This window comes from Chiloscyllium plagiosum, chromosome 25 (assembly GCF_004010195.1).
Source record: "Chiloscyllium plagiosum isolate BGI_BamShark_2017 chromosome 25, ASM401019v2, whole genome shotgun sequence".
NCBI lineage: Eukaryota > Metazoa > Chordata > Chondrichthyes > Orectolobiformes > Hemiscylliidae > Chiloscyllium > Chiloscyllium plagiosum.
The window spans coordinates 50,049,644-50,065,676 of record NC_057734.1 but is presented as its reverse complement, the minus strand read 5'-3'; the positions used below and the strand labels follow the sequence as shown (position 1 = coordinate 50,065,676).

General features: G+C 42.1%; 2 protein-coding genes across 4 annotated transcripts in view; one reads left to right on the top strand and one right to left on the bottom strand.

Moving 5' to 3' along the window:
* The window catches only part of rnf185 (ring finger protein 185), a 104,328-nt gene that overhangs the window by 13,592 nt on the left and 74,703 nt on the right, over positions 1-16,033 (bottom strand). Inside the window, exon 6 of one of the 3 annotated variants that reach the window (XM_043716168.1) lies at positions 6,350-6,515. The exons of the other annotated variants lie outside the window; for them this stretch is intronic. Coding sequence (XP_043572103.1) covers positions 6,511-6,515 — 5 coding nt within the window. The 3' untranslated portion in view covers positions 6,350-6,510. Of the gene's footprint in view, positions 1-6,349; positions 6,516-16,033 lie in introns of those variants that run through there. 3 annotated transcript variants of the gene reach the window in all.
* Positions 13,363-16,033, top strand: part of pik3ip1 (phosphoinositide-3-kinase interacting protein 1) — a 41,672-nt gene continuing 39,001 nt past the window's right edge. The window contains exon 1 of the mRNA XM_043716162.1: positions 13,363-13,507. The gene's annotated coding sequence lies outside the window, so the exon portion shown is untranslated. The remainder of the gene's footprint in view (positions 13,508-16,033) is intronic.

Genomic DNA, 16,033 nt, shown 5'->3' with positions numbered 1-16,033 from the left:
GATATAAATGTGGGGAATGTGTGGTGGGGGGTAATGGGGCTGTGGGTAGGGGTGTTTGTGGATGTACTGCAGAGTTGTGAGTGGGAGAATGTGTTTTTGGGTGAAAGGGGAGGGGCATGTGGGGAATCAAAGTTGGGGGATTTGTTTGTGTTGTGTAATTATAAACATGATGGGCATAAACTATGGTATCATCTTTGCTGCTGTTAATAGGCATATTTGCGTTGGGTCACCAAGTGCCTATCTGCAATCTTTAACTGCAAATAATTACTTGTTTTTTTGAAGTACTTGGAATGGTTTTAGTTAATTTGAAATGTTCTTCATTCATTTACAATAGAAGGCTGGTTCAACTCAGGGCATGGTTCAGACTTTATATCCAATCAAGCTTTGTCAGTCCATTACCTTGCTAATGTAAAACCATATTGCAATTGCAGTGGCCACCAGTGTGTTACTCAGGGCAGCCTTTCCAGCTGTGTTTGTAAACCCCTGCCTTATTAAGTGATGCCACTAGATCCTTAAAGCTATCAACAGCCACGGCCTTCATTGCTCAGACCTTTGAGAACTGAGGAAGAGCTGATATTAAGCTGCAGAGGGTTCAGAAGGCATTTATTAAGAAGTTGGAATGGAAGGTTTGAGTTATAAGAGGAGGCTGAGACTTGTGTCACTGAAGCATAGGAGTTTAAAGAGTGATCTTAGAGGTTTATAAAATCATGAGGGTTATAGATAAGTTGAATGGCAGGTGTCTTTTCCCTAGAGTGGGTGATTTCAAGACTTGGGGACATATTTTTAAGACGAGAGGAAAGATTTTTAAAAATATACATGAAGGGAATTTCTTTTTAAATGTAATGGTTTGTGTGTGGAATGAACTTTCAGAGGAGGTGGTGGATGCGGGTACAGTTACAATGTTCCAAAGACAGTTGGAAAGTACATGAATAAGAAATGTTTCTAGGAATATGGGCCAAGCACAGTGGGAATAATTTAGTTTGAGATTATGGTTGGCATGGACTGGTTGGACTGAAGGGGCTGTTTTTGTGCTGTAAGACTGACTGTATGACTCACTGGGATTTCTCCAGGAGTTGGAGAAATCTGCTCCACCCTGGTGGTTGTTACTTGCTGAGCTGGTGGGTTTGTTTTCAGATGTTTCGTCACCACGCTGGTATCATCATCAGTGAGCCTCCGCTGAAGCCCTGGTGTTCTGTCCCACTTGCTATTTATGTATCTTGGTCTATTGTGGTGGATGATATAATTTCCGGCTCTGTTTCTAAGAGGTTATTAAATGGGTCAAAATCTATATGTTAATGAAGTTCCAGTTTGAATGCCAAGCCTCTAGGAATTTCTGTGGGTGTCTTTGCCCCTAGGATGGATGCATTGTCCCAGTTGAACTGGTGTCCCTCTTCGTCTCTGTGTCAGGATACAAGTGGTAGTTAGTCATGTCTTTTGGTAGCTAGTTGGTGCTCATGTGTCCTGGTGGCTAGTTTCCTGCCAATTTGTCCAATGTAGTGTTTGTTGCAGTCCTTGCAGGGTATTTTTTCCATTACGTTTGTTGTGCTGGTTATGGGAATGGGGTCCTTTAAATTCATCAGTAGTTGTTCTAGTGTGGTGGTAGGTTTGTGGGCTATGATGCATGATGTATAGGGCTGGAGTAGTCTGCTGGTCATCTCTGAAATGTCTTTGATGTATAGTAGGGTGACTAGAGTCTGGCCACGTTGTGTCTTCCTGTTTAGGTTTGTTGCACAAGAATCAGCTTATTGGGTAACCATTGTTCCTGAATACCTTGTACAGGTGTTTCTTCAGCTTCTCAGCTTCTCTTAGTTCCTGAATGCTGCAGCATGTAGTGGCTTGTTTGAATAGTGTCTTGATTTCACACTGTTTGTGGATGTTGGGATCGTTGCTTCTCTAGTTGAGAATCTGGTCAATGTGTGTAACTTGCCTGCAGTTGTCCATTGGCATTTTGTTCTAACATGACATCCAAGAAGAGGCGTCAGTTATTGTTCTGTTCCTCTTCTGGGGTGGCACGGTGGCTCAGTGGTTAGCATTGCTGCCTCACAGCATCAGAGTTCCAGGTTCAATTCCAGCCTGTGGCGACTGTCTGTGTGGAGTTTGCACGTTCTCTCTGTGTCTGCGTGGGTTTCCTCTGGGTGCTCCAGTTTCCTCCCACAGTCCAAAGATGTGCAAGTCAGGTGAATTGGCCATGCTAAATTGCCCAGAGTATTAGGTACATTAGTCAGCGGGTTACTCGTTGGAGGGTGGATGTAGACTTGTTGTGCCGGAGGGCCTGCTTCCACACAGTAGGTAATTTAATCTAATCGAAAAAATTTTATACCAGTGAGCATGTTGTTTATATGTTTGTGGGTTTCTTCTATTTTTTTTAGATTACTTACAGTGTGGAAACAGGCCCTTCGGCCCAACAAGTCCACACCGCCCCGCCGAAGCGCAACCCACCCATACCCCTACATTTACCCCTTACCTAACACTACGGGCAATTTAGTATGGCCAATTCACCTGACCTGCACATCTTTCGACTGTGGGAGGAAACTGGAGCACCCGGAGGAAACCCACGCAGACACGGGGAGAACGTGCAAACTCCACACAGTGGAGTTGAACCTGAGGCGGGAATTGAACCCGGGTCTCTGGCGCTGTGAGGCAGCAGTGCTAACCACTGTGCCACCGTGCCGCCACATTTTGTTGTATTTTTTGATGGCAAATCCATATTGTGGACCATATTGGACTGGATGGTGGGAAGGGCTGTTTGTTTTAACCTCTGCCAAACTGCTTCTGCTTCTGCTGGAAGTCCTGATATTGGTGATCCCATAGGGGTCCTGTTGATTTGTTTGCATATCTTGTTGTTAAAGGTGAAGTGGGTTGTGAGGCACAGGTCCAGGAGTTTGACACATAAGTAGCAAGTGGGACAGAACACCAGCACATCACCGGAGGCTCACAGATGATGTTACCTAGCACGGTGATGAAATGTCTGATAAATAAACCCACCAGCTCAATGAGCAAACTGACAACCTGATCCATAATCTGAGCTACAAATCTTCCCCAAGATCTCAAATCCTGGTATGTTTCCAGAAGGGAATCTTAGAGTAATTAGCACCAGTGAGGGTGAGCTTTGGGACCCTGGTAGCCAGTTTCCACAGCAGCTGCCGAGCCACATTTGCCATTTGACTGAGAAAATAGCAGCTATTCTGTGTTTCACCATTTGGCTTTCTGAATGATAAAAGGAGGAATAAGGAATGATTATTCATGATGAAAGTTAGAACCTGAGAAATTCGGTCCTAAAGCTAAATTCCTGGTACATAATATAGATTGTGGCAGGATGCAAGTGTAAATTGTTGATGTATTTTGGAATCTGAATCACATGACCAGTGAAGAAGGAAGATGACGTACAAATGACCAGGCTTGGTCAAAGTGGAGACAGGGTTTTTCAAAAAAAAAGAGATTGGAAGGTTTCTTGAAGAACATAAACGCGCAGGGCTTTGTCTTTGGATTGTTCTGCAGGGGCAGTATGGCCTGGGTGGACTTCATGACCTCTTTCTGTGCTGTAAATGACTGAATTTTGCGAATGATGAGCTCAGACATGCAAACTGATGTGCATCATGGCGATCAGCAAAATGCTGCATAACATCTTCGCAGACCAACAAGACTACTATTTAATAATTGCACTGGTATAGTCAGTTCATGCAAATAATTGGTAGTTGGTAGGCATAGACACTATCAATTAGCACTTGGATGATATGTCAATTTGCTGCCATTTCTGTGTAACAATCTTGCTGTTTAAGATATTGCCATTTGATCTGAATATTTGAATGCAGAGAAGCAAGGCTTTTGAAAATACAATTTATCAGACTATCTGAGATAAAGTATAATTAAGATTTGATAGGTTTTAACAGAGGGATGTTAAAGAGAATGGACAGACTCTGGCACGGTAATAGATTGTGATGGTAATATCATTCTGATCAAAGATGGCAAGCAAATTGTTCAAGATTCATAGAGAATACAAGGCCAGTTGGCCCATCACATCCATTCCTGATGAAGGGCTTTTGTCCGAAACATCGATTTTTCAGCTCCTCCGATGCTGCCTGACCTGCTGTGCTTTTCCAGCACCACTCCAATCTTGACTCTAATCTCCAGCATCCGCAGTACCCACTTCTGCCATCACATCCATTGCCAACTCTCCCTTAGGCCAACCAATCAGTTCCACTGTATTCTATAATTTTAGTTGCTTTTTCTCATGCATCCATCGAGCTTCCTCATAGCCATTTATGCCACTGCAATCACTGGTCTCTGCTGACACCACCATCTGGGAAGTGAGTTCCAAGAAATTTCTTTTTGCACAGTGAATGGTCAAATACTTCTCACTCCATGCATACACATGCGCGCACACACTAACGTCAATGTGCTACAATGCAATTGACAAATTGGGGACACTGTTTCTAAAACATGAACTTTTGAAACAAGTGTTAGCTGTACCACAGTTAGATCACCAATACTTTAAGCACTGTTTCGAAAGCACAATTTTTCTACAATGTGGGGTTGCACAAGAATTGCAACTATTGCATTATAGAAGAGCTACCTGTATCCCCTAGTTTAACCAATAGCTTAAAGGAACAGGTTTTCTTTGTCTGCCTTTCCCAAGCACATCTTGCATTTCTATTAATTCTTCCCACAATCTTCTTTGCCCTCAGTTGAACAACTCCAGTATTTCTAACTTGATATTGGGGTCAAAACTGCTCATCCCTGGAAATCTTCTTTGCTCCCTCTCAAAGACTCTCCCATTCTTGGTAAAATGTGGTAAGCAGAATTGGGCACAATTGGGGCCTAACCAGAGTTTTCTAATTTCCCTGCTGTTGTATTTAGGAAGCTTAAAGTCCCTTATCTTTTACAATTACTCTCAAAGTGACTTGCCACCTTCAAACATGAATGCTGTGCACCCTATAGCCCATTTTTGAACAGTTGTTAAATTTCTATTTTCTCTCACTATTCCAAGACTTTTCTAAATTTAAATTCCATCTGGTGCTTGTCTGTCCATTCTACTGCCCATCCCTGTCCAACAGCAATAATTTTGCATCTGGTTCACACTCCTCCAGGTTTGGTATCATAAGCAAATTTAGAAATTTTATTTTCTATTGCAAACTCCAATGTGTATCAAAAACTAGTTTTCCAAGATCTGACCCTTGGGAAACACTGTCGCCCTTCCTCCCATCTGAAAACCATGAAACACCATTTTCTGCCTTTTAGAGTAAGTTTTATTACCAAACAAAATTGTTAACTGGCTTTCAGAAATGAAAAATTTCCATCAGTTACAGAGAGGATCTTTTAAATTATTTTTTGACTGACGCTTTCCACAAAGCTGGGGTGGGGTATGGTTCAGAGAGCCTGGAAAATTTCTGAGAGTAACAAAGCTGACTCGGGGGAGTCACCATCCCAGTTCACATCAGAGTGATGTTCCTGGCCATTTATGTCGGGATCAGTGGATCAGGGATGTTGGGGAACAGTTGAGCCCACACCAGGTTCAGTGCAGTGTGGAGGTGATTTTGGGGAGAGGTTCAAGTGATTTTTCTTTTTTTTTATTGTTTGTTCGCAAAAAGGGATGTCACTGGCAAGACCAGCAGTTCTTGCCCATTCTTAATGAACCTTGAGAAGGTGATGATGAGCCATCTCCTTGAACCGCTGCAGTCCGTGTGGTCTAGGGGCAGCCACAGTCCTGTTAGAAGTGGTGTTCCAGGACTTCGACTCATTGACAGTGCAGTAAGGCAGATAGATTTCCAAGTTAGGATGGAGTGTGACTTGGAGGAGAAATTTCAAGTTGTGGTGTTCCCTTGTACATGGAGTTCTTGGCCTTCTAAGTGAGAGTGGTTATGGGTTTGGAAGGTTCTGTTGAAGGAGTCTTGGTGAGTTACTTCAGTGTGTCTTGTCGATGGTACACATTGCTGCCACTGTGTGTTGGTGGTGGAGAATGTGAAGCTTGAAGGTGGGAGATGGGGTGACAGTCAAGTGGACTGTTTTGACCTGGATGGTGTTGAACTTCAAGGGTTGGAGCAACAGTCATCAATAAATTGGGGAATGTTCTCTTACACTGCTGACTTTTTTGTCTTGAAGATAGTGATCAGGAGGTGAGTTACTATGCACAGACTTACCACCCTCTGACCTGATCTTGTAACCAATACTTTTATATGGTTGTCCAGTCCAGTTTCTGGTCAGTTGTGATAATAACGATTATACCATTCAATATCATGGAGAGATCATTCGAATCCTTGTTCGAGATGGTTAATGTATGGAATAAAAGTTACTTGTCAATTATGGAGTCATACACTGCAGAAAAGGCCTTTTAGCCCAACTCGTCTTGTCTAATTGTCTTTTAAATATTGTCATTGTCCCTGCCTCTACTACGTCCTCTGGCAAGCTCATTCTTTATTCACACCACCCTCTGTGGTGCCTAGAGCAGGGGCAACAGAATTGTATGCAGTATTCCAGATTTGGTCTTCCAAGGTTTTGTACGCTTCACTAGCTTTAATCTCAATAAGGGAAATACAGGTGAAAGTCCAATCAAGGAAAATAAACAAGAGGAACAATTGCAATACAAAAATATCACATGACTTATGATAAGTAATATGTATCACCTTACAATTTTGAATAGAATGCAATACAATATAACTTAAAAGCATAAGCATGCTGCACGCTTTGTAACTGGTGTGATAGGAATAAAATGTTTAACTTCATTTTTGTTTTATCTTCATATCTTTCGTGCTTTCGGCGTTACTCAGCTTCTTCGCTGGCTCTCCCTCATAATGGATCACATTTTAGAAAAATTAAGATCTCTTGTAAAGATCTGTGCAGAGTCCACCAGCTCATGCGGTTTAATGTCCATAGGAAGGCCACTGACAAAAAGCATACCGCCCTCCTCTTCACTGTTGTTTACTACTTCACTTTTCATGCTCATGACTGGGGAGCTGATTGAATCTGTTGGATCAGGTTAAAGAGGGGCAGGCAGTGGTCCAAAAGTGTGCTTTACCTGTGAATGGAGAAACTCTAGAGACAAAAGTATCTGTGCATTTCCTCTTTCATTCCTTACTTACCAAGATGGATATCAGTATGAAGACAGGCACATTTAACTACACTAAATTGTGTCTGCCTATTTCAACATTCTCAGTCAGCTTGAAGTCTGTTACTCTGTTCACTCTTTATGACATTATCAAATTTTATACAATCCATAAACTTCGAAATTGTACTGCCTAAACAATTCCGTAATTTATAAACAACAATCAATGGTCCTAAAATCAAACCCGCAGGGGACCTCATTCATGTTATTCAAAGATTATTTTCCTTTAACCAAATTAATACTTGGCTAATGTGAAAGCTGTCAGGTTTGATTCCAGCCTCGGGCGACTGACTGTGTGGAGTTTGCACATTCTCCCCGTGTCTGTGTGGGTTTCCTCCGGGTGCTCTGGTTTCCTCCCACAGTCCAAAGATGTGCAGGTTAGGTGAACTGGCCACGCTAAATTGCCCATAGTGTTAGGTGCATTAGTCAAAGGGGAAATGGGTCAAGGTGGGTTACTCTTCGGGGGTCAGTGTGGACTGGTTGGGCCGAAGGGCCTGTTTCTACACTGTAGGGAATCTTTTTTTAAAAAAAAAGTATTTTCAAAAATCTGGAACAGCAAGAAAACAAGAAAAAAGCAGTCTAACAGCACCATCTAAGCCAACTTCCTCAACATTGAGGTGCAAATCAATTTTGCTTAGCAGGACATATTGCTCATGTGCCTAACACCAACACCCAAAGCAACAGCTCCACTCGAAAGTTTGTCTGGATTGTGCAGAAGTGAAACTGAGGTGTTGGAGGAATGTAGAAACCTGTAAACAACTCATCTACCCAACCTGCCTGGCAAGTGTCAGAGCCTGCCGATGATGGCTGGTACTTTTAGAACCCATTGAACAAGAAGGCACCCTTTTCTCTCTTTTTTTCTTAAAGTGTTGTTGAATCTTTTTCTGATTATTAATGGGAGTTAATGTATATTTGGGGATGGGTAGAGTGTCTACTTTTAATTTCCTTGTTAATATTATTTTTCTTTCTCCTTCCTTTTTTGGCCTGAGCCTGGGCTGCAGCTCGAGCAGGAACGAGTTATGAAGGTGTTTTTGAGAGGTGTAAGAGTCCCCTGTCGGCAGGGGGTACAGCCTCTCATTAAGTATTTGGTTTAGTTTTTTTTATATAAGTAGTTATTAGTATGTTAGTTATAGTAGTTCTGGTTTTTGTATTTTTTATGAGTCTTTTTTTGTTTATGCTCAACAATTGGTAAGTCTAATTCTTCCTTTTTGGAGTTCAAATGATGTTATAGAGTATCATGGCTAATTGTGTCCTCAAATAGTGTGCCTTAAATATTAGAGAGAGCCATTCACCAGTTAAGAGGAAAAAGGTGCTGTGTAGCCTTAGAAAGGGCAAGGTGTTCATTGCTCTTTTGCAGGAGACTCATCTCGATGGTGAGCATTTGAAATTGCAGCAGAATGGGTTTGATCGGGTAAACTTCTTCTTTTAATACTAGGAGCAGGGGAGAGGCCGTACTTATTAGGAAGGATTTTTCATTTAAGTTGCTACGTTAGATTAAAGATGAATATAAATGGTTTGTCATTCTTAAAGCCTCAATACATGGCGAGAGAATATTGTATTTTGAATTTTTAGATTAGATTAGATTAGATTACTTACAGTGTGGAAACAGGCCCTTCGGCCCAACAAGTCCACACCGACCCGCCGAAGCGTAACCCACCCAGACCCATTCTCCTACATTTACCCCTTCACCTAACACTACGGGCAATTTAGCATGGCCAATTCACCTAACCCCTCACATTTTTTGGATTGTGGGAGGAAACCGGAGCACCCGGAGGAAACCCACGCAGACACGGGGAGAATGTGCAAACTCCACACAGAGAGTCGCCTGAGGCGGGAATTGAACCCGGGTCTCTGGCGCTGTGAAGCAGCAGTGCTAACCACTGTGCTACCGTTTTTTATTGTCCCCCCAGAGCACCCCCTTAAATTTTTGATTAATGCATTCTCTAAACTGATGGCTCTTGCGCTGCGGCAAATTATTATGGGGATAGACTTTAATTGCCTCGTGGACCGTGCAGTGGATAGAATGCCTAGAGGTCCCTCAACTTTCTTTGGAATGTAAGCAACTAGTGGACTTGCTTAGAACTGGGATTGGTGGATGTCTGGAAGTGTCTGCACCCCATAGGGTAGGGACTTCACGTTCTTTTGTAATCCGCACAAGTGTCATTACTAGGATTGATCTTTTCCTAACCCCTGTGTTATCCTTGAGTTCAGTAATATCCTGTACCATTGGAAATATACTGCAGCGTGGTCAGAAATAGTAATACTTAGAGATTGGATCCGTTTTATTCTTAAAGACAGTAAGTTCATCAAATATTTCTTCAGTGAATTTAAGATATTTTTAGACACCAATTTGGTCATGGCCAGTAACCAGTCTGTACTTTGGGAGACTGCTAAGGCTTATGGCAGGGAGATAATTATTTCTTACTCTGCCAGTCAGAAACAGCAGAAGGAGGAGCAGCAACACCGCCTTGAGGTGTAGCTAAAGACCGCCGAGAAGGTGTATTTTGATAAGCCATCAGTGGCTAAGCTGAAGTGGGTTACAGCTCTTCAGTCCACTTTGAATTCCTTGCTTATGCAGACAGCAAGGAAGGAACTTTCCTTTGTGGAACAAAGACTGTTTGAATATGATGACAAGCCGGGCAGGTGTCTGACATATCTTGTCAAGAGAAAGAGTGCCCCCAATCCATTATCTGAATTAGGAATGGGACTGGGATGGTCACTTGTAATTCTAAAAAGATCATTGCTGCATTTTGGGAATTTTATTTGGGACTACACCAGTCTGAACATTGTGAGGGTGGATGGGCTAAGATGGAATCTTTTTTTAAGAACCTGGATCTTCCAAGTGTTAGTTCGAACGGGCGTCTTTCCTTTAACAATGCAAGAGGTACAGGAGGCTGTGAAACAGATGCAGAGTGATAAGATGCCTGCCCTGACTGTCTTCCTAGCGAGCTTTACAAAGAATTTATAAATATATTGTCGGAGCTGATATTAGACATGTATAGTTACTTGTACAGCTACAGTTTTTTTTAGATTAGATTAGATTACATTAGATTACATTACAGTGTGGAAACAGGCCCTGCCTGCCCTGACTGTCTTCCTAGCGAGCTTTACAAAGAATTTATAAATATATTGTCGGAGCTGATGTTAGACATGTATAGTTACTTGTACAGCTACAGTTGCCTCCTGCCATCCTTAAGAGAGGCTAATATTTCTCACATTCTTAAGAAAGGGAAGACCCCAGAAGAATGTGCCTTCTATAGGCCTATCTCACCTGTTAAATTCTGATTTTAAAATTTTGTCTAAGGTTCTTGTGTTTAGACTGGAAACTGTGCTGCCTTCCATTGTTAAAGACAACCAGATGGTTTTATAAAGAGCTGTAGATCCTCCAATAATGTCAGGAGGCTGCTGAAAATGTTTCAAGTGTGTCAGCAGCAGTCAGTTCAGGAATTAGTGGTCTCGGATGCAGAAAAAGCATTTGATTGGGTCGAATGACCATATCTTTTTTTAATATCCTTGACCGATTTGGATTGGGGGAGGTTTTTATTAGGTGGATCAGGGTCCTCTTTAGTGATCTTCTGGCAGCGGTTCTCACCAATAGTGTGAGATATAGTAATTTTAATATTCGTAGAGGCAGTCAGCAAAGCTGTCCCGTCTCACCATTGCTTTTTACATTGGTGATTGAGCCTATCCACAGGGATGCTAATATTAGCTGCCTTGGAAGTAGGATCAAAATTGCATAAAATCACGTTATATGCAGATGATGTTTTTGATTTTTGTCAAATCCAGTGGTCTCGGTACCTCATTTGATACAATGTATTGACTTATTTAGCTCCTTCTCTAGTTATAAGATCAATTTTTCAAATTTCGGAAGGTCTTAGGAGAGTATTTGATGTGGAGGGATAATCATGATTCCCCTTTAAATGGTCACAGGAGGCTTTTCTTTATTTGGGCATCTTTGTTACTCCTGTCTTTGATCAGTTGTTTAAGGCCAGTTTTGCCCATTTGCTTGAGAGGATTAAGCAAGATCTTCAGCGATGGGAAGCGCTTCCAATATCCTGGCTAGGCTGAGTAGCTCTTATCAAAATGATTGTCCTTCCCCGTTTGCTATATTCTATATGAATGCTCCCCTTAATCTTTCCTAGGCAAACATTCCAGAGACTTAATGGATGGTTTAGCTCCTTTATTTGGTGTCATAAGTGACCTCGTATTAAGCTGGCTAAATTGCAGTTGCCTCATGGGCAAGGGGGAGTGGACCTCCCAGATATTGAAAGATATTAATTAGGTTTTCCTCTATCTCTTATCAGTGACTGGTCTTGCGAGGACCCGGTGTCAATATTGCTAGATATTGAGGCCACCCGGGCAAAATATCTCCTCATTAGCCTGTTGTTTGTAGATAAAATGAAGACAGTTAAGGAATATTGCCATAATGCGATAATTATTAATACTATTAAGGCATGGAGGGCAATGCGGTAAAGTGAGGGTAATACATCCAAAAAGTCCTTTCTCACCTCCATAGCTAGCATGCTAGGCTTTCAGCTGGAGATAATGGACCCCAGATTTAAGCTTTGGGAATCTCCTGTTTGGGTGACTTATTTGAAGGTGAAATAATGATGCCCTTTGACCCAGTAACCCATAAGTATGGTTTAGCTAGCAGAAACCTTTTTCATTTTTTTTTGGATCAGGGATTATATTCAAAAAGAGACCACGCTTTTGACAAATCCCTACAGATCTGTTGGAGAAGAAAGGGTGCTTCATGCTAAAAGTACTCTCTCTGTTGGTACTCTTTATCATACGTTTGGGAGTGATCTTTCAGAAGATGTTGAGTGGCTTTGTGGGGTCTGGGAGAAAGAACTAGGGATTGAGATCTCTATGGAAACGTGGGAGGATGTTTATGAAAATGCGAGGAAGATTTCGATCTGTAATTGGACCCATGCCATGCAGCTAAAGAATCTGCATAGGGTCCATTTGGTCACAGACTGTCTCTCAAAATGTAAGGTGGGAATATCTTCATTATGTCCTAAATACAAAATAAGTATTGATACTCTCACTCATTGTGGTCTTGCCGCTGGTTTCGTACATGTTGGAATGCTGTAGCAGGAGTTCTAGAGAGAGACCGAGGTTAAGGTGGACCCTATCTCTCTTCTGGGCCTACCCATCTTCTCTAGATGCCCTTGGGAAAAATAACTTTTTAATATTCTCGCTTGTTGTGCAAGGAAAAATATTCTAATGTTTTGGGTCTCTAAAAGCCTCCCTGGGTCTGTTGGGTTGGCATAGGCTAATCATCGAACATATTACTTTAGATTTTTAACGAATATGGTACACCGGAAAACAAACTTTTTTATAGGATATGGCAGCCCTTTTTAGATGTAGAGTTATCTGCCATCTTAACTAGGGCTTTTGTGTGGCCGATTTAGTGAACTTGATGTCCTTGAAGGAAGAATTTCGAGAAAACTCGTGTATAATACTGAATGCTCTTGGAGGTTGCGAGCTAATGGTTTTGTTGTGCTGAGCTGTTTTATCTATTCATTTATTACTTTTATTGATTTGCTTATTTTGTACAGGAATATAGTTGTGTTTTGTTTGTGTTGTTGCTTTGTCTTTTTTTTAGATTAGATTACTTAGTGTGGAAACAGGCCCTTCGCCCCACACCGACCCGCCGAAGCGCAAACCACCCAGACCCATTCCCCTACATTTACCCCTTACCTAACACTACGGGCAATTTAGCATCGTCAATTTACCTAACCTGCACATTTTTGGACAGTGGGAGGAAACCGGAGCACCCGGAGGAAACCCACGCAGACATGCGGAGAATGTGCAAACTCCACACAGTCAGTCGCCTGAGGCAGGAATTGAACCCGGGTCTCTGGCGCTGTGAGGCAGCAGTGCTAACCACTGTGCCACCGTGCTGCCTTTTTTATATGTACACATACTGTTGTTGTTGGTTTATTGTTGTAATTTTTGTAATTTTATAAAAAATCTTCTCTTTCAATAAAAAAATCTATTAAAAAATTATTTTTATGTCTTCCTGTCACATTTTGCCATGACTAGATCCCTTTTTATTCTTCCAACCTATATATCATATTTTGTTTTTGTTCCATTATTAAACTGTGTATAATACTATGATCACTCTCTTACAGAAACAAAAATCAATTTTTGGAAAGGTTCAGCAGGTCTGGCAGTATCTGTGTAGACAAAGCAGAGTTACCATTTTATGTCCAGTGATCCTTCTTCAGAACGGTCACTCTTGTGGAAATGCCCACCCCAACCTCTCAGATCCTTGGATCACCTGGCCTACCTAATTCCCTGCATTGGACCCAGCAACACCTCCTTCCTAATTGGACCAAAGAAATACAGATCAATCAATTCCTTCCTCCTGAGCTCTTTATGCAACTTTATCCTGACATTGGGGTAATAAACATATTACCATAATTCTTGCATATTTACGATTACTTTGTGGATTTGTATCTCTGTTTCACTATTTGTATGCCTTAGAATATCCTAGTGTCTTGATCATACTGTTTTTGGCTCTTTTCTCTAACCACATGGATTCTGTCTTGCTTTCTTTAAAGACATTGCCTGCTGTCAAAAAATTCAGACCAGTCTCAACTTTCTAAACGTAACTTGTATCTATGTAAACATTCTCAACTTGTCTTTGTGTTCCTTGCAATCCTGCTGTCTTATTTGAAATGGTACTATCCCTGTCACGTATTGCTATTTTCTACTTCTATCTACTGGTGCAAATTGTCCTAATTGAGTTGAACCTAGTCCACCTATTGTTCCGTTATCTAAGATCTGAAACCTTTTATGGACTAAAATCTTTTATAAAAAGGATAGGCATGCATCTAAAATGGCTGTTGTGATCACAGAATAAAATAGAATCCCTACAGTGTGGAAGCAGGCCACTTGGCCCAAAGAGTCCACACCAACCCTCCGCAGAACAACCCACCCAGACACACCCTATCTTTGTAACTCTGCATTTCCCATGGTTAATCCATCTAACCTGCACGTCCTTGGACACTATGGACAATTTAGTATGGCCGATCCATTTTGTCTGCACATCTTTGGACTGTGGGAGGAAACTAGAGCACCTGGAGGAAACGCACATAGACACTGGGAGAATGTACAAACTGCACACAGATCACCTGACCACATAAATTGAGGCAAGTCCAGGAGATTCAACAGCTGCTTTGGAGCTGCAGAGCAGAGAGAAAACTCCGGACCCACCCTGCTCCTCTGACTTACCTCTTGTCATCTTGAGATCTGGTGGAAAAGCAAATTATGGCAAAACTCTTTCACCAGGACTTCCAAAAAACATCATCCAAATTTGCCACCAAAAGGACTGTAAGGCTTTATTAAACTGCAACCTTTGTTCCCAATAAAGGGAAAGTACTGTTAGGGCTGGAAATCTGAAATATAGTGAATGCTGCAGAAAGTTAGCAGATCTGCCAGCATCTCTGGAGAGAAGAGAGTTGCTCTTCAGAGCTGACATTCTGGTTCTGTATTCTGTTTGGCTCCTTATATTGATTTCATAACTATATCTTTAGATGACATGTGATATGCAAGTAATTGTGTGCTAAAGAAAAACAAAAATACTTGTTACAATTGACTGAGAGGCGGTTGAAAAGAGGGCAGCTGATTGCCACTCCTTATCTCGTTGAGTTGAGAATATGTTAATATGTAACCACTGGTCATTGCACAGTCTAGCTTGGCAGAGTATGGCATGATAATAGAATCCCTATGTGTGGAAGCACGTCCTTCGACCCAACAAGTCACATTGACCCTTCGAAGAGTAACCCATCTAGACCCATTCACCTAACTAATGTACCTAACCTTCATATCCCTGAACACTTTGGGCAATTTAGTATGGCCAATTCACCTGACCTGCACATCTTTGGGAGGAAACCCATGCAGGCATGGAGAGAATGTGCAAACTCCACACAGACAGTCGCCTGAGGCTGGAATCGAACCCAGTTCCTTGGCACCTGAGCCACCATGCTGCCTCAGAAGCCATCAGCTGGAACTGACTGCTTAAAATGATTGTAGAAGTTGACACTATGATCTCAAAGGAAATTAGGTGACATAGAGTCATAGAGATGTACAGCACGGAAACAGACCCTTCGGTCCAACTTATCCATGCTGACCAGATATCCCAACCCAATCTAGTCCCACCTGCCAGCGCCTGGCCTATATCCCTCCAAACCCTTCCTATTCATATACCCATCCAGATGCCTTTTAAATGTTGCAATTGTACCAGCCTCTACCACTTCCTCTGGCAGCTCATTCCATACGCACACCACCCTCTGCGTGAAAACGTTGCCCCTTAGGTCTCTTTTATATCTTTCCCCTCTCACCCTAAACCTATGCCCTCTAGTTCTGGGCTCCCCCACCCCAGGGAAAAGACTGTCTATTTTTCCTATCCATGCCCCTCATGATTTTATAAGGTCACCCGTCAGCCTCCGACGCTCCAGGGAAAACAGCCCAGCCTATTCGACCTCTCCCTATTGCTCAAACCCTCCAACCCTGGCAAGATCCTCGTAAATCTTTTCTGAACCCTTTCAAGTTTCACAACGACCTTCCAATAGGAAGGTGACCAGAATTGCATGCAATATTCCACCAGTGGCCTAACCAATGTCCTGTACAGCCACAACATGACCTCCCAACTCCTGTACTCAATACTCTGACCAATAAAGCATACCAAATGCCTTCTTCACTATCCTATCTACCTGCGACTCCACTTTCAATCCAAGGTCTATTTGTTCAGCAACACTCCCTAGGACCTTAGCATTAAGTGTATAAGTCCTGCTAAGATTTGCTTTCCCAAAATGCAGCACCTCGCATTTATCTAAATTAAACTCCGTCTCCCACTTCTCAGCCCGTTGGGTCATCTTATCAAGATCCCGTTGTAATCTGAGGTAACCTTCTTCGCTGTCCACT